Source organism: Gymnoscopelus microlampas (genome assembly GCF_963454915.1).
Source record: "Gymnoscopelus microlampas genome assembly, chromosome: 17".
Lineage (NCBI taxonomy): Eukaryota > Metazoa > Chordata > Actinopteri > Myctophiformes > Myctophidae > Gymnoscopelus > Gymnoscopelus microlampas.
In genome coordinates, this window is record NC_139954.1 from 48,430,984 (window position 1) to 48,454,983 (window position 24,000).

General features: G+C 43.3%; 1 protein-coding gene across 6 annotated transcripts in view; it reads left to right on the plus strand.

Moving 5' to 3' along the window:
* myo1b (myosin IB) overlaps positions 1-24,000 on the plus strand; it is a 324,638-nt gene that overhangs the window by 177,642 nt on the left and 122,996 nt on the right. For all 6 annotated transcript variants that reach the window (XM_084085494.1, XM_084085496.1, XM_084085495.1 and 3 more), the window contains exons 4-5: positions 15,419-15,513; positions 23,272-23,376. In XM_084085494.1, the coding sequence (XP_083941620.1) occupies positions 15,419-15,513; positions 23,272-23,376 (200 nt within the window). The remainder of the gene's footprint in view (positions 1-15,418; positions 15,514-23,271; positions 23,377-24,000) is intronic.

Below are 24,000 nucleotides of genomic sequence, written 5' to 3' on the forward strand. Positions count from 1 at the left end.
TAACTCACAGTGTGTTTGTTCCTGTAGAAACATGGGACAGTAGCTCAGTAACTCACAGAGTGTTTGTTCCAGTAGAAACATGGGACAGTAGCTCAGTAACTCACAGTGTGTTTGTTCCTGTAGAAACATGGGACAGTAGCTCAGTAACTCACAGAGTGTTTGTTCCAGTAGAAACATGGGACAGTAGCTCAGTAACTCACAGAGTGTTTGTTCCAGTAGAAACATGGGAACAGTAGCTCAGTAACTCACAGATTGTGTGTTTGTTCCTGTAGAAACATGGGACAGTAGCTCAGTAACTCACAGTGTGTTTGTTCCTGTAGAAACATGGGACAGTAGCTCAGTAACTCACAGAGTGTTTGTTCCAGTAGAAACATGGGACAGTAGCTCAGTAACTCACAGTGTGTTTGTTCCTGTAGAAACATGGGACAGTAGCTCAGTAACTCACAGTGTGTTTGTTCCAGTAGAAACATGGGACAGTAGCTCAGTAACTCACAGTGTGTTTGTTCCTGTAGAAACATGGGACAGTAGCTCAGTAACTCACAGTGTGTTTGTTCCAGTAGAAACATGGGACAGTAGCTCAGTAACTCACAGTGTGTTTGTTCCAGTAGAAACATGGGACAGTAGCTCAGTAACTCACAGAGTGTTTGTTCCAGTAGAAACATGGGACAGTAGCTCAGTAACTCACAGAGTGTTTGTTCCAGTAGAAACATGGGACAGTAGCTCAGTAACTCACAGTGTGTTTGTTCCAGTAGAAACATGGGACAGTAGCTCAGTAACTCACAGTGTGTTTGTTCCAGTAGAAACATGGGACAGTAGCCCAGTAACTCACAGTGTGTTTGTTCCTGTAGAAACATGGGACAGTAGCTCAGTAACTCACAGTGTGTTTGTTCCTGTAGAAACATGGGACAGTAGCTCAGTAACTCACAGTGTGTTTGTTCCAGTAGAAACATGTGACAGTAGCTCAGTAACTCACAGAGTGTTTGTTCCAGTAGAAACATGGGACAGTAGCTCAGTAACTCACAGAGTGTGTGTTTGTTCCAGTAGAAACATGGGACAGTAGCTCAGTAACTCACAGTGTGTTTGTTCCAGTAGAAACATGGGACAGTAGCTCAGTAACTCACAGTGTGTTTGTTCCTGTAGAAACATGGGACAGTAGCTCAGTAACTCACAGTGTGTTTGTTCCAGTAGAAACATGGGACAGTAGCTCAGTAACTCACAGTGTGTTTGTTCCAGTAGAAACATGGGACAGTAGCTCAGTAACTCACAGAGTGTTTGTTCCAGTAGAAACATGGGACAGTAGCTCAGTAACTCACAGAGTGTTTGTTCCAGTAGAAACATGGGACAGTAGCTCAGTAACTCACAGTGTGTTTGTTCCAGTAGAAACATGGGACAGTAGCTCAGTAACTCACAGTGTGTTTGTTCCAGTAGAAACATGGGACAGTAGCCCAGTAACTCACAGTGTGTTTGTTCCTGTAGAAACATGGGACAGTAGCTCAGTAACTCACAGTGTGTTTGTTCCTGTAGAAACATGGGACAGTAGCTCAGTAACTCACAGTGTGTTTGTTCCTGTAGAAACATGGGACAGTAGCTCAGTAACTCACAGTGTGTTTGTTCCAGTAGAAACATGGGACAGTAGCTCAGTAACTCACAGAGTGTTTGTTCCAGTAGAAACATGGGACAGTAGCTCAGTAACTCACAGTGTGTTTGTTCCAGTAGAAACATGGGACAGTAGCTCAGTAACTCACAGTGTGTTTGTTCCAGTAGAAACATGGGACAGTAGCTCAGTAACTCACAGTGTGTTTGTTCCAGTAGAAACATGGGACAGTAGCCCAGTAACTCACAGTGTGTTTGTTCCTGTAGAAACATGGGACAGTAGCTCAGTAACTCACAGTGTGTTTGTTCCTGTAGAAACATGGGACAGTAGCTCAGTAACTCACAGTGTGTTTGTTCCAGTAGAAACATGTGACAGTAGCTCAGTAACTCACAGAGTGTTTGTTCCAGTAGAAACATGGGACAGTAGCTCAGTAACTCACAGAGTGTGTGTTTGTTCCAGTAGAAACATGGGACAGTAGCTCAGTAACTCACAGTGTGTTTGTTCCAGTAGAAACATGGGACAGTAGCTCAGTAACTCACAGTGTGTTTGTTCCTGTAGAAACATGGGACAGTAGCTCAGTAACTCACAGTGTGTTTGTTCCAGTAGAAACATGGGACAGTAGCTCAGTAACTCACAGTGTGTTTGTTCCAGTAGAAACATGGGACAGTAGCTCAGTAACTCACAGAGTGTTTGTTCCAGTAGAAACATGGGACAGTAGCTCAGTAACTCACAGAGTGTTTGTTCCAGTAGAAACATGGGACAGTAGCTCAGTAACTCACAGTGTGTTTGTTCCAGTAGAAACATGGGACAGTAGCTCAGTAACTCACAGTGTGTTTGTTCCAGTAGAAACATGGGACAGTAGCCCAGTAACTCACAGTGTGTTTGTTCCTGTAGAAACATGGGACAGTAGCTCAGTAACTCACAGTGTGTTTGTTCCTGTAGAAACATGGGACAGTAGCTCAGTAACTCACAGTGTGTTTGTTCCAGTAGAAACATGTGACAGTAGCTCAGTAACTCACAGAGTGTTTGTTCCAGTAGAAACATGGGACAGTAGCTCAGTAACTCACAGTGTGTTTGTTCCAGTAGAAACATGGGACAGTAGCTCAGTAACTCACAGAGTGTTTGTTCCAGTAGAAACATGGGACAGTAGCTCAGTAACTCACAGTGTGTTTGTTCCAGTAGAAACATGGGACAGTAGCTCAGTAACTCACAGTGTGTTTGTTCCTGTAGAAACATGGGACAGTAGCTCAGTAACTCACAGTGTGTTTGTTCCAGTAGAAACATGGGACAGTAGCTCAGTAACTCACAGAGTGTTTGTTCCTGTAGAAACATGGGACAGTAGCTCAGTAACTCACAGTGTGTTTGTTCCAGTAGAAACATGGGACAGTAGCTCAGTAACTCACAGTGTGTTTGTTCCAGTAGAAACATGGGACAGTAGCTCAGTGACTCACAGAGTGTTTGTTCCAGTAGAAACATGGGACAGTAGCTCAGTGACTCACAGTGTGTTTGTTCCTGTAGAAACATGGGACAGTAGCTCAGTGACTCACAGAGTGTTTGTTCCAGTAGAAACATGGGACAGTAGCTCAGTGACTCACAGTGTGTTTGTTCCAGTAGAAACATGGGACAGTAGCTCAGTAACTCACAGTGTGTTTGTTCCTGTAGAAACATGGGACAGTAGCTCAGTAACTCACAGTGTGTTTGTTCCAGTAGAAACATGGGACAGTAGCTCAGTAACTCACAGTGTGTTTGTTCCTGTAGAAACATGGGACAGTAGCTCAGTAACTCACAGAGTGTGTGTTTGTTCCTGTAGAAACATGTGACAGTAGCTCAGTAACTCACAGAGTGTGTGTTTGTTCCAGTAGAAACATGTGACAGTAGCTCAGTAACTCACAGTGTGTTTGTTCCAGTAGAAACATGGGACAGTAGCTCAGTAACTCACAGAGTGTTTGTTCCTGTAGAAACATGGGACAGTAGCTCAGTGACTCACAGTGTGTTTGTTCCAGTAGAAACATGGGACAGTAGCTCAGTAACTCACAGTGTGTTTGTTCCTGTAGAAACATGGGACAGTAGCTCAGTAACTCACAGTGTGTTTGTTCCAGTAGAAACATGGGACAGTAGCTCAGTAACTCACAGTGTGTTTGTTCCAGTAGAAACATGGGACAGTAGCTCAGTAACTCACAGTGTGTTTGTTCCAGTAGAAACATGGGACAGTAGCTCAGTAACTCACAGTGTGTTTGTTCCAGTAGAAACATGGGACAGTAGCTCAGTAACTCACAGTGTGTTTGTTCCAGTAGAAACATGGGACAGTAGCTCAGTAACTCACAGAGTGTTTGTTCCAGTAGAAACATGTGACAGTAGCTCAGTAACTCACAGTGTGTTTGTTCCAGTAGAAACATGGGACAGTAGCTCAGTAACTCACAGTGTGTTTGTTCCAGTAGAAACATGGGACAGTAGCTCAGTAACTCACAGTGTGTTTGTTCCAGTAGAAACATGGGACAGTAGCTCAGTAACTCACAGAGTGTTTGTTCCTGTAGAAACATGGGACAGTAGCTCAGTAACTCACAGTGTGTTTGTTCCAGTAGAAACATGGGACAGTAGCTCAGTAACTCACAGAGTGTGTGTTTGTTCCAGTAGAAACATGGGACAGTAGCTCAGTAACTCACAGTGTGTTTGTTCCAGTAGAAACATGGGACAGTAGCTCAGTAACTCACAGTGTGTTTGTTCCAGTAGAAACATGTGACAGTAGCTCAGTGACTCACAGTGTGTTTGTTCCAGTAGAAACATGGGACAGTAGCTCAGTAACTCACAGTGTGTTTGTTCCAGTAGAAACATGGGACAGTAGCTCAGTGACTCACAGAGTGTTTGTTCCAGTAGAAACATGGGACAGTAGCTCAGTAACTCACAGAGTGTTTGTTCCTGTAGAAACATGGGACAGTAGCTCAGTGACTCACAGAGTGTTTGTTCCAGTAGAAACATGGGACAGTAGCTCAGTAACTCACAGAGTGTGTGTTTGTTCCTGTAGAAACATGGGACAGTAGCTCAGTAACTCACAGTGTGTTTGTTCCAGTAGAAACATGGGACAGTAGCTCAGTAACTCACAGAGTGTTTGTTCCTGTAGAAACATGGGACAGTAGCTCAGTAACTCACAGAGTGTTTGTTCCAGTAGAAACATGGGACAGTAGCTCAGTAACTCACAGAGTGTTTGTTCCTGTAGAAACATGGGACAGTAGCTCAGTGACTCACAGAGTGTTTGTTCCAGTAGAAACATGGGACAGTAGCTCAGTAACTCACAGAGTGTTTGTTCCTGTAGAAACATGGGACAGTAGCTCAGTGACTCACAGAGTGTTTGTTCCAGTAGAAACATGGGACAGTAGCTCAGTGACTCACAGAGTGTTTGTTCCAGTAGAAACATGGGACAGTAGCTCAGTGACTCACAGTGTGTTTGTTCCTGTAGAAACATGGGACAGTAGCTCAGTAACTCACAGTGTGTTTGTTCCAGTAGAAACATGGGACAGTAGCTCAGTAACTCACAGAGTGTGTGTTTGTTCCAGTAGAAACATGGGACAGTAGCTCAGTAACTCGTGACTCTTCTTCCACAGACGGGAAGAGGAACTTCCTTATTGCGCCTCATTTGTTAATTACACAACGAGACGGTTGTTATGGATATAATGGGGTTATAATTATCGTCTTGTTTTCATACATTTATAGCTCTGCCCTCTCCCGGCGGTGAACATCAACACCACGTCCCCCCTCGACACATGTTCTGTAGCAACACACTTTCATAAGCGGTGCCCAGATGTGCCACATCTGTTGGAAACCAAAACCGTGTGTGTGTGTGTGTGTGTGTGTGCGTGTGCGTGTGAGAGCTCCGTGCCAATCCGCACCTGTAGCTTCGACATCAATCTCTGTGGCAAGTATTTTCCTCTCTCACTGTAGTTTGTTTGTGTATGTGTGTGTGTTGGTTTGAGTGTGACCACTGACACCTTATATATTATAAATGTGATATTAAATGTGTATTCATATGTTCCAATGTTCAACGTCAAACACGATTCAATCGTTAATAAGTTGCAAATTATTTGCGTGACAATGAATGGTATTGTGACGGCGACGGCCCCTCCCTCACCACCTGCTGGTGTTTGAGCAGGAAGGAGGGGGGGGGGGGGGGGTCAGCGCGCCGGGCGGATGTCCTGAGAGCGCTGTCTCTAGAGGGGTCTGAACACGCTGAGATCACAGGCTACCGTACAGCCCCCCCCCCACCCCCCCATCCTCCCCTCCCCATCCCCCCCATACACAAACATGTCATAAGGCTGGATTAATTTTAGCACAGAGCTACTGGACATAGTTGATCCATTGTCAGGCTGAAGAAGAAAGAATCCCATGTTTATGGTTGAGCTGATGGAGACAGCTTCACTGTACAGTATTATTTATGTGTGCTGTGTGTTCATCTGTGTTCTATTTCAATATCACCCCCCCCCCCCCCCTATCAGAAAGACGCTCATTAGTTTGGGCAGGGCCTGTCTCTGCCTATTAGCAGGGCGGGGTCACACTCCTACCAGACCCATACATTATTATAACTTCATTAGAGGCTATAAATCATGTCCACAGCGTTGGCTCAGAGAACACAGCCCCGCCCTTCTTCACATGCAGGTCACACAGGCTGCATGGTCGGCCCTGGACCCCCCCCCCCCCCCTCCTCCTCCTCCTTACAGTATGACTAACGACCCAGACTAGAAGAAGGGCTGAGGGGGCTATTTTCTGCCTGCTTACCTCATCATGCCAGTGTGGCTTCAGCGTTCACCGCTGCCACGAGCAGCTCCAAATTACAGCCTGCTGCTTGGCTGGTGTGATGGGGGGGGGGTTGTACCGAGCACCGCTCCTCATGGCCGCCCCGCGGCCCCTGGGCCTTTTGCTCTGCCACCCTGCCTTCCTGCCCTCTGCCACCCTGCCCTCTGCCACCCTGCCCTCCTGCCACCCTGCCCTCTGCCACCCTGCCCTCTGCCACCCTGCCCTCTGCCACCCTGCCCTCCTGCCACCCTGCCCTCTGCCACCCTGCCACCCTGCCCCCCTGCCACCCTTACATTTTGGTAAGGGGAGTTTGTTGGGTCTCAGGACTTGCAGTGGTCTTTCTGCTCATTGCTTCATAGCCACTTAAAACCCTCTATATTTAGTAAATTAATACTCAGTTGACAGGGATTGGCTGTGTACTTGGTCAGCCCCCCCCCCCCCCCCTACACCAAATCTCTTCACCGAAAATAGGCGATCAACAAGTACTTGTAAATCATCTATTTTTGGCAAATGTTCCCTCCTCCCCCAGCTAGAATAGGGATGTTATAGGATTGAAGTGGTTAGTCTTAGATGTTGACCTCATTGTGCCTGCTCACATCTGATGCCTTTTCAATCAGTGAAATGCCTCGTCTTCCTCCTCTTCCTCATCTGCATCTGCTTTAAAAGTCTTGATGGTCACATGATGCTGTGGTCACATGATGCTGTGGTCACATGATGCTGTGGTCACAGCAGTGCCTTTATGGTCGGCTCTAATTCTGATATGTTTTAGTTTTCTCTCTCCATTTCTGTCTCTCTAGCATCACAACCACTTCATCCACGTTGTATACGTTGGCTGTTCAGCAGTGCGTAATGGTCGGGTCCAATTCTGATTAATTGTCTCCGGCAGGCCGAAAGGCATGGTGAGAGAGTATGTTTTGCCGTCCGTCCGTCCGCCCGTCCGTCCTGTCCGTGTGTTAGCAGTTAATCTCCGGCACCGTTGGCCCAGTCGCTGCGAACTGTGCACACATTCCAATTCAGAACCTCTGCCCCACATTTTTCACATGGGCCTGTTATAGTGCCACCAGGAGGCCGATTTTTTCCCATTACATTACCTACAGCTTTTAACCTAACGTCATGCAAATCGGTACACAGTATCTCTATAGTCATGTGATCAACACGGATCTGTCCGATTTCCCATATTCCATCCTGATTGGCTAAGGTTGGCTTCCAAAGTTTGCAGGATTTGGTCCGTTTTGAACAAACTGCCTCAAATCATGAACACAGCTTTCCATTTCCATAAAATTGCACACACACATATTTCCACTAGGCCCAGGAAGAAATGCCACTCATTTCACATTGGCCTGTTATAGCGCCACCAGCAGGTCTAATTTAGCAAAACACATTTTTGGAATAAAATGCTTCAAATCATGAATCCAGTGTCCGATTGAAAGGTCTAAGACGAAATTACACCCTTTTCACATATTTCCATATTATAGCGCCACCTGGCGGAGACCTGTGCTCCGAGGAGCACTTCTTCTAGTTTGTTCTTTCTCTATCTGCCTTTTACCACAGAGAGTGTCCTCAATGCAGAGGGGGAGAAAAAAGGAGTTATTATTCTTTAGCACATGTGCTGTCATGCAGGCGTTTGGATGTGGCCCCCCCGTCTGCGTTGGGACCCCCCCCCCCCCTACAGCAGCTTGCAGGTCCATTCATATTGTGATCACGGTCCTTTCATATTCATTTGACCAGCAGCTCTGTGTGTTAAAGCAGGGGGCGTGACGTGGTGCGTCACGTCAGCCAATGACAGATCATTTTGGCAAGAGTTTTCCTGACAGCGAGCGGACCTCCCACTCCGAGACCCCACCTCCTCCTCCTCCTCCCCCCATGCAGGAACTCCCCCTGCCCCTCCTTCCTTCCAGTGGTCCTCTGGGGGCCTCTGGGGGCCCGGATAATTGTGTGATGCTTGGCTCTTTGTGTCGATCATGTCAGGCGGCCAGGCTGTTTTCACAAAGAGCAGACAGCTGGCCTGCACCGTTCAGCCATGACGTAATGTCCCTCTGTCCCTCTACCTCTACACAGTAATGTCCCTGTCCCTCTACCTCTACACAGTAATGTCCCTGTCCCTCACCATGTCCCTGTCCCTCACCATGTCCCTCTACCTCCACATAGTAATGTCCCCGTCCCTCACCGATATACAAACATGGGATTGGGCCTGCAAATCTCAGTTACCGGTGGCGGTGATAATGTTGAGCACACGCACACACACACACGCACACGCACACGCACACGCACACGCACACGCACACACACGCACACGCACACATGTATACAATAATACTACATGTCATCAACAAATACAAACACGGTATGTACCAAAGAGATGGGTACATTATGTGTATTTATAAATAAATAATGTGTGTGTGTGTGTGTGTGTGTGTGTGTGTGTGTGTGTGTGTGTGTGTGTGTGTGTGTGTGTGTGTGTGTGTGTGTGTGTGTGTGTGTGTGGATGAATTGAATACATAGGAACACAATGGAAACAAGTCCCAAGAACCTTTTTGTTTTATCCCTTTAGCCTTGATGTCTGACTGTACCATGTGCTGTTTACATTTCTGACTAATAAAGTTTTCAATCAATCAATCAATACATGTGTACTATACCTGGCACATCTATAATATACGTATCTTTTTCCTCCATAACTAAAATATAAATACATACAGACAAAAAACACATGAGTTTTACTAGATGTCAGCATGTTACATCACCACACACCATATTACATCATCACCACAGTCCCAGCCCCACAATTAACTCCAAGGGAAACCACACAGAGATAAGAGGAGCGTGGATCACTGTAGTCTAGTCTGAGTGGTTCTCAAACCTTTTCATGTCAAGGACCCCCAAAATGATATGTAATTGGCCGCGGACCCCCAAAATATTAAGTTCCAAGGACCCCCCAGACGCAAAGATTTGAGTTACAAATGTTCGCTTTAAAAATATAGATATTCAAAGATTTGCACAAATTTTCACGATTTTTCAAAAATAGCAGATCTACAAGCTCATAGCGCGGCCCTCATGCGACAATGCATGCGTGCACAATGGTCCTGGTTAACGGCTGGAACGATAACATCTCTCACGCGAGTCACAATGGTGGAGTGATCGTGCATCCAAAATTACTCGTTTTCCCCACCGGAAAAAAGTTTTGGAGCTACAGAGGTTTTTTTGCAAGGAGACAGAACGGAAGCGGACGGGGAGCCATGTTTTTTAGCACAGTGATCCATCTGTCCCTTCCTTCTCAGAATCACCGTGGGTGATTCCATAGCTAGCCCCCTCCCCCCCCCCCCCCCCTTGTGGAAAAAAACGAAAAGATTGAAAACACGTGATTTTACGGTTTCGGCACCGAATGTGTTAAGTGTTTTTCTTTTTTTTTAATGGAATTTATTTTATTTATTTATTTTTTATTTAAAAAAAGGAAAATGCTATTATTCGCGACGCATACAAATGTTTGGGGAAACACTGGACTCTACAGGAGGCTGTGAATGGACTGCATGGTTTCCTGGGCCCAGAAGAACCTTGTGAGATGCTGCAGAACAGAACAGAACAGAACCCCCTAACAGCTCCATTAACCCCCATGCTGAGCGTCAACTCCATGGTGTGGTCTGGAATGCAGTCATCTGGCTCTCCATCTCACTGCTCTACCCCCCCCCCCCCCCCCCCCCTCCCACACACACACACTCTCTCTGCTTCTCTCTCACGTCACAGTTCAGCCGTAGTTCAGCTCTGTCTTGATTACTCTCTTCTTCCAGTAGATGTTGCTCCTCTGGCCACACAGTGGATTTATCTCCCTCTCGTCACCTCCATCTGCAGCTCCTATCCGTTTGCCATGAACTTGTGGTTTTAAGAAAATGCTCACAGCGTGATCCATCTCCCCAGATTATGAATACTGATGTTTCCTCTTAATCAGAACAGCGTTTGAGTGTACAATCATTTGTCTCAATTTCGGGCGGAACAAAACTTAACAAGAAATATTCTGTATGCCAGTGGATCTCAACCGTATTTAGGCCACGACCCCCCCCAAAATCATATTTGAACTGGGGGACCCCCCACCCTGACAAGCACTTGGAATTGTAGGCAATTGTACATTTTAGTTTGACTCGGTACCACGGATCAATATTGTGAAAATACCAGATCTACAAGCTCACAATGCGAGGCGTTGTGAGCTTGTAGACCAGGGTCAAGACCAGGGTCATGTGGGGGACCCCCCACGCCCGACCCACAGGTTGAGAACCACTGCTGTATGCATATCCTGGCTGTCTTGGTTAAAGTTCTTAGAAACCGTGTAGCGTGTAAAAAAACAAAAAAAACATGGAATATGTGGCTGTCAGGCATTCCTGCTGTTCCGGGACACTTGGTGCATATAATTGCGTAATTAATGACATTACTTGCAGAATTCAGAGATCTAGGGTAGGGTGCCCCCCCCCGCCACAGGCAAAGAATGAAGCCAAATTAGTTGGGAGTGATATTTTGATGCATTCTTCCACAATGACCCCAAAGCTGTGTTGATGTTGTACTTGCCACTCCTATGACTATGAGGATTGTGAAGCCTGTACTCTGAGGCCATGCTTAAAAATGTTTTCTAAATCCTAAGTTTTTTTAAAGGGTTTTTGAAAAAAATAAATAAAAAAAAATGTGCAGATATACAAGCTCATAGCGCGGCACTCGGTGCCGCGCTATGAGCTTGTATATCTGCAATTTTTGAATAGCCAAAGAAATCTAAAGTGACACAGATGCGTTCCAGGTCTTAATGGGTTAAGTGTTTTTAACACTATGTGAAAATAACACACAGCCTTTTGACTGAAAGTTGTAGTTTCTCGCATTTCTCCCAAACACAAGCCCTACGTACTTTGCAGTACGATGAATGGCGAAAGTAGACGATCTGTATGCCGAGCTTTGTGCAGCTTTCGCTGTTTCAGAAACATCTTTTCAGCCATAATGACATGCCTAATATATGGATGTTACATTTGACAAGACTCCCGCGAGGGCCCCCGTCAATGTGGACCACTCACTCACTCACTCAGGAGCCATTTCTTAAACCCTATTTACCTCGTTGACCGGGGTCCCCAAGGGGGTGTGTACTTTGTCCCCTCCTTGTTTTTCTCGCTCTCTCTACTCAAAATCTCTTTGCGTAAAATAGCCGATCTATGTGAGCTTGTACATTGGCTATTTCCGCCGAAGGTTTGCCTATCATGACATGTCCAGGGACGATGAATCTGCTGTGGGGAGTGTTTTAGGATAACGTCAGATCGGATCCACTTCACCGTCTGTGGAGTTTAGTTATAATTCTATTCTCTTAATAGAGCAAAAGGGTGTTGAGTCTCGCGACGTAAAGCAGAAAAAAAAGGGGGGAAACTTACATGCAACATTTCCCCCCACAATCGCAGCTATTATTAGTGGTGGCTCTGGAAAAAATTCCTGAGTAATGAATGTCGAAGTACAGACGGAGGGAAAAAAAAAACAGGAGACCCAACGGGCTAATTTGAAGTCTCATGGGCTGCTAAGAGGAGAGAGCTGGAGAGTCCTGTTCCAGCAGCTCTGTGTGTGTAGAGGACTGTTAAGCTGCCAAATGTGAACCTTAAAGAGCCGTACAGTAACTTAGTCTAACCCCATAGGTTCCTCCTATGCGGTGTTGATTTCGTCGACTAAAACTATGACGAAAAATGTTTTGTCGACTACCTTTTTTCACTGACGAAAACTAAATCAAAACTAAATAAAAAATCACACCCAGTGTGAAGTGGGCGGTGTGTGGTCATCACAACATGACTCACTTTAAAAAAAGGATAAATGACTTTTTTTAAAGTCCATACTGCTATTCATAGGGCTGCACATGTGTCATGTGTTTCGCTAGCCAATCGCAGTCCTGAATTTGCAAAGTCAGCCAATCACATTACAGTTAGTGGTGATGACACTAGCTGTAATGTGATTGGCTGACTTTGCAAAAGTATCGATTTGCATTAACAATGGAAGGGTTAGGGGGTATACAAATCTTTTGGTCGGTGTCCAAAACTCACTTATAGGGGGCGGCTACACCGCCCCAAAAACTAAGCTATGGCGACTAAAACTAAGACTAAATATATTGACAATTTCGTCAACAAATAAAAACTAGACTAAAATGTCAGCGAGGGATCTAGTGGAGAAGAGATCCATTAGAACTAAAAGACAAGTCGTTATATGTTTGGTTGCGCTCGGGTGTTGCGCTCTGAAAATAGCAGATCTACAAGCTCACAACGCGTCGCGCTGCTTGTAGATCGGCTATTTTCACCATGCGACCACTGTAAAATCAGCCAGTATGACGCCATCAAGGCACTACATTTTGTATACAATTGTGTTGCAGATTTAACTTTTTCATAGATTTCATAGATCGGTTCATAGACTTGTTTCACAGCACTGTGGTTGTGTTGGATTCATGTTAATGTGTATTTAACCACTTAAACCCTCAATAACTTGCACTTGGTCTGCTCTTTTCCCCCCCCCCCTATACCAAACCCCTTTGCCGTACATAGCCCATCTACAAGTGTTGTGAGCTTGTAGATCGGCTATTTGCAGCTGATGTTCCCCTCAGAACAGGTCAGAGTCTAGGGTTCAAATGGTTAATGTAAAAAAAGAAAACATTCACTCAAAGATGTGGCCCCCCTGTAGTAACTCTGAGGACCCCCTAATGGTCCCGGACCCCCTGTATAACGAGTCACCATGTCAGTGATGCCCTCCCCTCCCCATCATACTTCTGCATAAAGAGATGAGGACAATGACAAGTCCTTCATTGTTAGGGATCCACTAATCTTCATTGTTAGGGATCCACTAATCTTCATTGTTAGGGATCCACTAATGTTAAAGTGCTGTAATCTGTCCCAGTTTACCCACCATGTCACTGTCCTGGAATGCAAAGTGTTGACAATGGACCTTTTGTGTTGTTGTGACTTTTTGTGGTCATTGTTATAAAGCATCTTTCATATGGTTGCCAGCATACATCAGTAAAAGTGTGATCTTTCTTTTCTTTTTTTCTTTTTTAATGTTTTTGTTTATGTATTTGTTTATTTTTGGATGAATTGCATTCAAGTCGCAAGGAAAACTCTCAGCCATCAGCTTGCCTGGCAGGCATTGCCGGGGTTTTTATTACGCTCACAGCGCCTCCACAAGGTGATGTTGGAGCCGTGCAACGCGTGTTCAGGTTTTGGTAGTCAGCATTGGCCGGGTTATTGCTCTCTACCTCCTTTTCCCTCCCTCCTTTTCTGTCTCTGTGTCTCTCTCTCTCTCTGATTGAGATCTGGTCTGACATGACAGACAACCTCCCTCGCCCTCTCACTCTCTTCCACTCACCGCCCTCTCTCTCTCTCTCACTGGTTGAGCTCTGGCCTGACGTCATGCACAACACACACGGTTAGCTAACAACGGGATTTGCGCTGACATCAACCATCGCCTAACGACACTGACTCGCTCTGATGGATCTCCATGGGTGTGTGTCCGTATTTGAGCATAATCCAAGCACACAGACAAACCCACGGACAACTTGAACTTTTACAATTATTTTGAGTGGAAAACAGTGTCTTTTTTTGACCAGACGGCAGAGTTTCCACAGTTCATTTGGAACGGTTTCACTTGCATCATTTTGGGAGGTAATTCTTAAAGCCAAAGCCCAGTGGCAGGCCAGCCAGCCAGCCAGCGCAGCAGCTAAATAAAGCTGAGAGTCACCCAAGCAAGTCCAGTGGCTGTCCCACAGATGCGACCTAGTTTCTGTCACGCCATGTGCTATCGATCAGGGCTAGTCAGCAATGTGGCAAGGCACAACAGTCTATTTGAACTTTTCCTACCCCCATTATCTCCTCATTTGCCCCCCCCCCCCTAAAAAAAACATGCTGGAAAATGAATCCAGCAGGGTTTTTTTTGGAAACCGAAAACTCAAATCAAACTCAGAATATTGCTGTGTTTCTGCTGCTGTGCCTGACATTGATGTTGACATGACAGAGAACATGGCCTTGGGAAACGGGCACACCTGAACATGACATTCTTACATAAGGCATAAGGCAATGTAGGCAAAGCCAGCTCGCAGAAGAGGAAGCACAACGACGCTCTGTGTCTAATATCGTATAATTATGAGCTTGTAGATCTGCTATTTTTGAATAGCCAAAGAAATCCTAAAATGACACAGATGCTTTCCCGGTCTTAATGGGTTAATGTCTCTTGTTTTGCTCTGTGTTGCAGAATGTTAATGTGTGTGTGTGTGTGTGTCGTCTGTGTTGCAGAACGTTAATGTGTGTGTGTTGTCCTCTGTGTTGCAGAACATTAATGTGTGTGTGTCCTCTGTGTTGCAGAATGTTAATGTGTGTGTGTGTCCTCTGTGTTGCAGAATGTTAATGTGTGTGTGTGTCCTCTGTGTTGCAGAATGTTAATGTGTGTGTGTGTCCTCTGTGTTGCAGAATGTTAATGTGTGTGTGTTGTCCTCTGTGTTGCAGAATGTTAATGTGTGTGTGTGTGTGTGTGTCCTCTGTGTTGCAGAATGTTAATGTGTGTGTGTGTCCTCTGTGTTGCAGAACGTTAATGTGTGTGTGTCCTCTGTGTTGCAGAACGTTAATGTGTGTGTGTGTCCTCTGTGTTGCAGAATGTTAATGTGTGTGTGTGTCCTCTGTGTTGCAGAACGTTAATGTGTGTGTGTGTCCTCTGTGTTGCAGAACGTTAATGTGTGTGTGTGTGTCCTCTGTGTTGCAGAACGTTAATGTGTGTGTGTGTCCTCTGTGTTGCAGAACGTTAATGTGTGTGTGTGTGTCCTCTGTGTTGCAGAACATTAATGTGTGTGTGTGTGTGTGTGTGTCCTCTGTGTTGCAGAACATTAATGTGTGTGTGTGTCCTCTGTGTTGCAGAACGTTAATGTGTGTGTGTGTCCTCTGTGTTGCAGAATGTTAATGTGTGTGTGTGTCCTCTGTGTTGCAGAACATTAATGTGTGTGTGTGTGTGTGTGTGTGTGTGTGTGTGTGTGTGTGTGTGTGTGTGTGTGTGTCCTCTGTGTTACAGTTATGCCTTGGCAGACGAGGCCTACCGGTCACTAAGGGACCAGGACAAGGACCAGTGCATCCTGATCACAGGGGAGAGCGGCGCGGGCAAGACGGGTAAGAGAAACATCTGAGCATCACCACGGACATTTACTTATATATATATAACAGTGAGGTCATGTTCTATAACAGTGAGGTCATGTTCTATAACAGTGAGGTCATGGTCTATAACAGTGAGGTCATGTTCTATAACAGTGAGGTCATGTTCTATAACAGTGAGGTCATGTTCTATAACAGTGAGGTCATGGTCTATAACAGTGAGGTCATGTTCTATAACAGTGAGGTCATGTTCTATAACAGTGAGGTCATGGTCTATAACAGTGAGGTCATGTTCTATAACAGTGAGGTCATGGTCTATAACAGTGAGGTCATGGTCTATAACAGTGAGGTCATGTTCTATAACAGTGAGGTCATGGTCTATAACAGTGAGGTCATGTTCTATAACAGTGAGGTCATGTTCTATAACAGTGAGGTCATGTTCTATAACAGTGAGGTCATGGTCTATAACAGTGAGGTCATGTTCTATAACAGTGAGGTCATGGTCTATAACAGTGAGGTCATGTTCTATAACAGTGAGGTCATGTTCTATAACAGTGAGGTCATGTTCTATAACAGTGAGGTCATGTTCTATAACAGTGAGGTCATGGTCTATAACAGTGAGGTCATGTTCTATAACAGTGAGGTCATGTTCTATAACAGTGAGGTCATGGTCTATAACAGTGAGGTCATGTTCTATAACAGTGAGGTCATGGTCTATAACAGTGAGGTCATGTTCTATAACAGTGAGGTCATGTTCTATAACAGTGAGGTCATGTTCTATAACAGTGAGGTCATGGTCTATAACAGTGAGGTCATGGTCTATAACAGTGAGGTCATGGTCTATAACAGTGAGGTCATGTTCTATAACAGTGAGGTCATGGTCTATAACAGTGAGGTCATGGTCTATAACAGTGAGGTCATGGTCTATAACAGTGAGGTCATGGTCTATAACAGTGAGGTCATGTTCTATAACAGTGAGGTCATGTTCTATAACAGTGAGGTCATGGTCTATAACAGTGAGGTCATGGTCTATAACAGTGAGGTCATGTTCTATAACAGTGAGGTCATGTTCTATAACAGTGAGGTCATGGTCTATAACAGTGAGGTCATGGTCTATAACAGTGAGGTCATGTTCTATAACAGTGAGGTCATGTTCTATAACAGTGAGGTCATGGTCTATAACAGTGAGGTCATGGTCTATAACAGTGAGGTCATGTTCTATAACAGTGAGGTCATGGTCTATAACAGTGAGGTCATGGTCTATAACAGTGAGGTCATGTTCTATAACAGTGAGGTCATGTTCTATAACAGTGAGGTCATGTTCTATAACAGTGAGGTCATGTTCTATAACAGTGAGGTCATGTTCTAGAGGGAATAGAATGTCCTCCTTGTTGTGCTGTGTGTGCGTTGGCGCTGCAGCCCAGCAGGTTCCCAGGTGAGAGCTGTGTTGGGTTGGCAGCGGGACAGAGCCTGTTGGCAGAGGGACAGACAGACCCTGTTGGAGCTCACGGCGCACCTTGTCGTGGCGTGTTGTGAGCCATTAGAGCTGCTATTTTTTGGGGTATTTTGTGTTATTTTTTGAAAATAATAACACTAATTTGGACCAATGTTTTTTACATTTTGGAAAATGTTCACCTGCAAAACATGCTTAACCCATTAAGACCTGAGGTTCCAATTGTACAAAATGTCTTCTAAATCCCAACAGTTTTTTGAAACAACTTATGTTTCTTTATCAGTGGTTCTCAAACTTTTTGATGTCACGGACCCCAAAATGATATGCATTTGGCCGCGGATCCTCATCTCAAAATATGTTGTTCCAGGGACCCCTAGAAACAAATATTTGAGTTACAAATGTTAGCTTTAAAAATATATATATTCAAAGATTTGCACAAATGTTCTTGATTTTTCAAAAATAGCAGATATACAAGCTCATAGCGCGGCACTCGTGATTTTACGGTTCTTGATTACACGTTCACTGTACCGTATGCATAGTTCTGAAAAAAAACCTCATAATTATGTCCAAAACTGTAACTTTTCAGGATTCCCTAAAAAAATAATTGGCAAAAGTAGCAGATCTACAAGCTCGAAACGCATCGCGAGCTTGTAGATCTGCTACTTTTGATGCTTTTGTGTGACGTTGTTTTGAAAAAGTTTCTAAAATCTAAATATATTCAAAGATTTGCAGAAATCTTTGATACGAAAAAAAAAGAGAAAAAAAAGACAGATGTACAAGCTCATAGCGTGGCACTCGGTGCAGCACTATGAGCTTGTATATCTATATTTTTGAATTGCCCAGAGCATAAAATAATGGCTTTAGCTAAAATCTAAAATGACACAGATGCGTTCCCGGACTGAATGGGTTGAATAGTTAAGAAAAGCTGATTTTGTAGTTTGTTTTTCCGGTTCGGGTTACAAAAAAAAATAAAAATCGCAATGTAAAAAAAAAAACAACAACCATGGAAACACAACTGCAGCTAATCAGATTAACGACGAGATTTCAACTAGATTGAGTTATATTTAGGTGTGGTGCCCAGCAGAGACATGGGTGTGCCAGCCCAGTGTGCCAAAGCATAGACAGCAGAGTCTATAACCAGACACATCATCTCGCTCAGCGGAAACCAGCGGTTCAGTATGGTTATGCTTCTGTGCGGTGGTGGAACAAGTACTCACATCTTTTACTTAAGTAAAAGTATCAATACTGCAATGTAGAAATACTCTTGTTACAAGTAAAAGTCCGGAATTCAAAATGTACTTAGAGTAAACGTACAAAAGTATTGGCAGGAAAATGTACTTAAAGTACCAAAAGTAAAAGTACTAAAATGTTTGACAATAGCAGATCTACAAGTTTAGATCGCGACGCGTTGTCGCGATCATTTGATTATCTGCATTTTTTTCAGATCAGATCTACAAGTTCATACCGCTGCACTCGGAGCCGCTTTATGAGCTTGTAGATCTGCAATTTTTGAATAGCCAAAGTATAAAATAGATATGGAAGTGACACGTGATGTGTTCACGGGTTTGAATGGGTTATGCAAACTACAAAATCAGCCCAGGGTTCAAGTCCCCTTTCAAGAGCGTTGATAGACTTAGTCATACGACAAATAATAAATAATACATAAACAAGCTGATCTATAAGCTTGTTTTGAGATTGTAGATCTGCTGTTGTTGTTTTTTTTTATGTTCATGTTTTTGAAGGTCTTTTTGAGAATTCGTCCCTGTAATGGTTGACACATGCTCCAACACAAGGAGGACATGTTTAAAGTGGCGAGCCCTCGGTGAGGTACAGTAGATGCTCTCTCATTAGATTACAGAGCAAAACCTACAGTAAGTCAGATCTCTTTGAAGCAGAGCTTTGAAATTGTACTCGACAACAAAGCCATTTTTCTAAGACAATGCCGTGCATTACAGGTATAATATAGGCCTGGTTACATGTGTGTACATATGATACCGTATATGTATCATCATTTGAAAACTAAGTATGTCAATTAGACAGATGTTAGGGTTCATTTGGTATCCTAGTAGTTGCTTTGTACCACGTACGTACTTGATTTCTTGGCACTCTGTTTACTTTAGCGCTGACTGTAGCATGTTGTTGGTTGACTAGAGCTCATGTCATTTACTCTCTGGAGAATGGTGTCTGCTAAATGTCTAAATAGTAAATTGCCTCACTGTCAGTTGCTTTGTTTTGGACCTTTTTGTATCACTGCCATGCTAACCAAATTCAAAAATAGCAGATCTACAAGCTCATAGTGCGGCACCGAGTGCCGCACTATGAGCTTGTAGATCTGCTATTTTTTTAAAGAAATCTTGAACATGTGTGCAAAGCTCTGAATATGTTTTAAAGCGAACATTTTTAACTCAAATCTTTACGTCTGGGGGGTCCCTGGAACAAAATATTTGACATAATATGTCCAACACATATTATGTGTTTGCTTAAAAAACTATTATATATTCAAAGATTTGCAGACAAAGATTTTTCAAAAATAAGCAGATCTACAAGCTCATAGTGTGGCACAAGGGCAATGAGCTTGTAGTTCTTTTTTTTTAAATAGCCACACAGACATCTAAAATGACACAGATGTGTTCCCTGATTGAATGGTGGTAAAAGGTGTGCGATCCCAGGAAGCCAGCAGGCAGCCATGGCAAGGAGATGAATCTGGAGATTTAGGTAATCTCCTCATCAGACAATGTAGCTTTGCAGGGGAAGGAAGAACATAGAACACAGAAAAAAAGGCATGCTTCTCTTTACTCCTGGATTACCACATCCTCATGAGGGCTAGATGAGCATCTCTGCTCTCCTCTATGATGTATGATGTTGTGTCTAGTAGAACAGGCTTGTTCTGGTTTGTTAACCTAATAAGACCGGGAAAAATAGCAGATATACAAGATCATAGCGCGGCACCAAGTGCCGCGCTATGATCTTGTAGATCTGCTATTGTTTTTGAAAAATCTTGTCATTGTTTGCAAATCTTTGAATATGTGTATTTTTTAAAACGAACATTTGTAACTCAAATCTTTGCTTCTGGGGGATTCTTCTAAATCCGTTTAAAAAACAACAACATATTATTCTATATTGAGTGCAATTTGAGTTTTTGAACTTGAGTTTTTGAAATGTTTGCTTTATATATACATTTTCAAGTGTTTCCAAAAAAAATTGCAGATCTACAAGCTCCAAGCACGACACTCTGTGTCGCGCTATGAGCTTGTATATCTGCTATTTTTTAATAGTTAAATTAAATAGCTAAAGCAATCTTTAAAATGACACAGATGTGTTGTTCCCGGTCTTAATGGGTTAATATTCCGTCTAGCCGTGGTTTGAATGAAGCTTTTTATTCAAATGTAAGTTATTGTATCAGATACAGTACCAGCAGAGCCTTTGTGTGGGGAGACGGGCCACATATTTTCTGCTGCCTGAAAGAGATGGCAGAGAGCGATATAAGAAATGTCTCCATTATAACACATACCCGTTTTATCCCAACACAAACATCCTTGATCTTTACGTCTTATCTGATCTCTGAACACGTTTCAGTGCAAACGGCAGTGTTTCGCTCAAACACGCGCCACCGTGTTTTCAACCTGTTTGTGCTGGAGCCCGCTCGACCGCCCGCCCGGTGCCAGATGTTTGGGTCTGACGCCACAGCGCTGATTGTTACCCATGTTTTGACTGATATTTTCATTTTTGACAATGTAAGTCAATGAGGAGCATATTTTGAATGATCAATTTAATCAATGGAGCAATTATTTTTGATTTCTTGCCCACCTTTGGAGTTACATCATGGCAAGGTAACTACACAACCCAAACCTCTACCAAAGTGGTATTACCCTTTAAGACCGGGAAAGCATCTCTGTCATTTTTTTTATTTCTTTGGCTATTCAAAAAGGGGGGGGGGGGGGGATCTTGAAATATTTGTGCCAAAATATCGGTGGTTCTCAAAAAGGATATGCTTTTGGCTGTGTACCCCCCCATCTCAAAATATTTTGTTCCAGGGACCCCCAGAAGTTGTAACGTTCGCTTTAAAAATATATATAATATTCAAAGATTTGCACACGTTTTTAAAAAAAATAGCAGATCTACAAGTTTAGCTTGTAGATCTGCTATTTTTTGAATAGCCAAAGACATCTTAAAATGAAACACAGATGCGTTCCCGGTCTTAAAGGGTTAAGACAACGTTTCGGTCATGGACCTTCCCCACTCGGGCATCGTGTAGAAAAAAGCTCAAATACGCTTTTGATAAATGAAACGAATAAACACAAATTGAACTTCAATCGGCTGCATGATTGCCGTTACCTATGACTTTAAAAAAAAAAGTTAAATAATGTCAGATATTCTGTATATCGGTCAGGCTCTAGTTCGTGAATCTGCCATCTAAGAAGGTTTTACCAGATCACTGCAGAACGGCTGCGCCACTGCAGTGATCTAGGATCTAGCTAGGATAGGCTGGGCCTGGGCCTAGGCAGGAGCGAGTGGGCACGCACGCATGTGCGAAAGTTTGCGGTTATTGGGCGGATTTTGGGTGTTTTTTGTTACTTTATTTCGGTTTTAGGGTTAGGTTAGGGTTATATTATTTGATTATTATACAGTTTTTTCTTTTTTATCAAATAAATAATTAAATAATAATATATAAAAATATATAAATATAATATATATATAATATATAAATAATTATAAAAAATAGAAAATAATTTTTTTTTTTCTAAATCGATTGGGTGGGCCACCCAGGCCCACCCATGGCTGTGCCCCTGGATCACTGAGATCATCAGCTCTGGATCGCAGTGATCTCATTGGACAGGAAAAGTCCAAGACATCATTTACAGTGATCTCATTGGACAGAAGTCCCAGACATCATTTGCAGTGATCTCATTGGACAGGAGAAGTCCCAGACATCATTTGCAGTGATCTCATTGGACAGGAGAAGTCCCAGACATCACCAAAAAACCAGCCAGCCTTGTTTTATACGTTTTCCCATCCCAGCAAATCTGGCTTTTGGAGAAGGAACGCTTTTCCCATCAACACGCATCAGTGCCCTCACAGGCCTGTTAAAGCTGGCCTGAGCCCCCGGAATGGGACTGGGTTCTCACCAGTGGTGGAGAAGTAACTAAGTACATTTACTCAAGTACTGTACTTAAGTACAATTCTGAGGTACTTTTACTTTACTGGAGTATTTCCAATTGTCTGTACTTTTACTAATACTCCACTACATCTCAGAGGCAAATATTGTACTTTTACTCCACTGCAATTATTTCAAAACTTTAGTTGCTAGTTACTTTGCAGATATAAATTATGACATTATAAAACATACATTAATCACTTAAGCCCTACTTTATACCTAGGCTATTTGAAAATAGCAGATCTACAAGCTCACAACGCGTCGCGTTGCGACGCGTTGTGAGCTTGTAGATCTGCTATTTTCAAACATTTTAGTACTTTTACTTCCCACCACTGGCTGGGTTCTCATCCTGTTGGTTCCCAGTGCAGTCAGTAGTATATTATGGATGGTGAGGATAACATAATGGTCTCCATCTAACTAAACAAGGTGGTGCCTGGCTCTGGTTCTGGGGCGTGTGAATGGAATGGGGCTCTGCCCCCCCCCCTCCTCGCTGAGGGCCCCAGACTCCACACCCTGCCTGCCCCAATAATGGCTCTCTGGGGGGATGATGTAAGGGGGATTTTTTTTAGGGGGGGTGGGGGTGTGGGGGGGGGGGTGTACTGTATGTAACTCTTGTTCTTCACTCTTTGTCAAGTGGAGGTCTAAAAGCACTGTTTCACAAACTGTTTGGGAAACAGTGCTTTTAGAGCTCCGATACATTATTATGTGTCTGGTAAAATATCAGTAAAATACCCCCTTTATTTCATTTCCTACATTAAAACAAAAAAAAATAAAAATAAAAAAATAAATAAATATATATATGTATATATATATATATATTATTTTCAAAATATTTTTTTTTTAAATAGTTTCAACCAAAAAAAGGCACCACGTTTCATCAATTAAAAACAATTCCAACGTTTTCGAGAAGTATTTCGTAAATGATAAAAAAAAAATAATAATAATTTCCATAAACAAAAACGCACGTTAGCTGCTCTATAGCGTGCGCAGCGAAACATTTTGAGCTTGTAGATCGGCTATTGTCTGCCATAGGTTTCGGGTTGAAAATTACCTTTTTAAACAAAGGCATTCATTAAAAAAAATCTAAAATGCTGATGACCTCACTGTGTGTGTGTGTGTGTGTGTGTGTGTGTGTGTGTGTGTGTGTGTGTGTGTGTGTGTGTTTCAGAGGCCAGTAAGCTGGTGATGTCCTACGTGGCCGCGGTCTGCGGGAAGGGCCAGGAGGTCAACAAGGTCAAGGAGCAGCTCCTGCAGTCCAATCCCGTGCTGGAGGGTGAGTGGTGGTGGGCGGGGCCTACAAGTTCATCATGGCACCACAGACTTTTGTATTGATCCAGGCACCGAGTGCCGCGCTATGAGCTTGTAGATCTGCTATTTCTTTTAAAAATTTGAACATTTTAGCAAATCTCTGAATATATATACTTTTTAAAGCGAACATTTTTAACTCTGTTACGACTTCTAGGGGTCCCTGGAACAAAATATTTTGAGATGGGGGGGTCCACGGCCAAATATATGTCATTTTTGAGAACCACTGATATTATAGCAACATGCATTTTTTTCAAAAAACTGTTCGGATTTAGAAGACATTTGTAGAATCCCCCCAGAAGCAAAGATCTGAGTACAAATGTTCGCTTTAAAAAAAAAAAAAATGTTCAAAGCGATATTCCCCAAAAATATCTCAAAGAAATCTTAAATGACACACAGATGCGTTTAACAAGATTGTTTCTACATAGCGGTACTTTTTCTTAAAGGGATTCTAGGCTACATTAAGAACTATTTACTTATATATATTTTGCATTTTTTCCCCTCTATCAGCCACTATATAATGATGCTGGGTGTTTTCCTGCATTGAAACACAGTCCTCTTTCTGAAATCCGTATTTTCCCTACAGTTTATG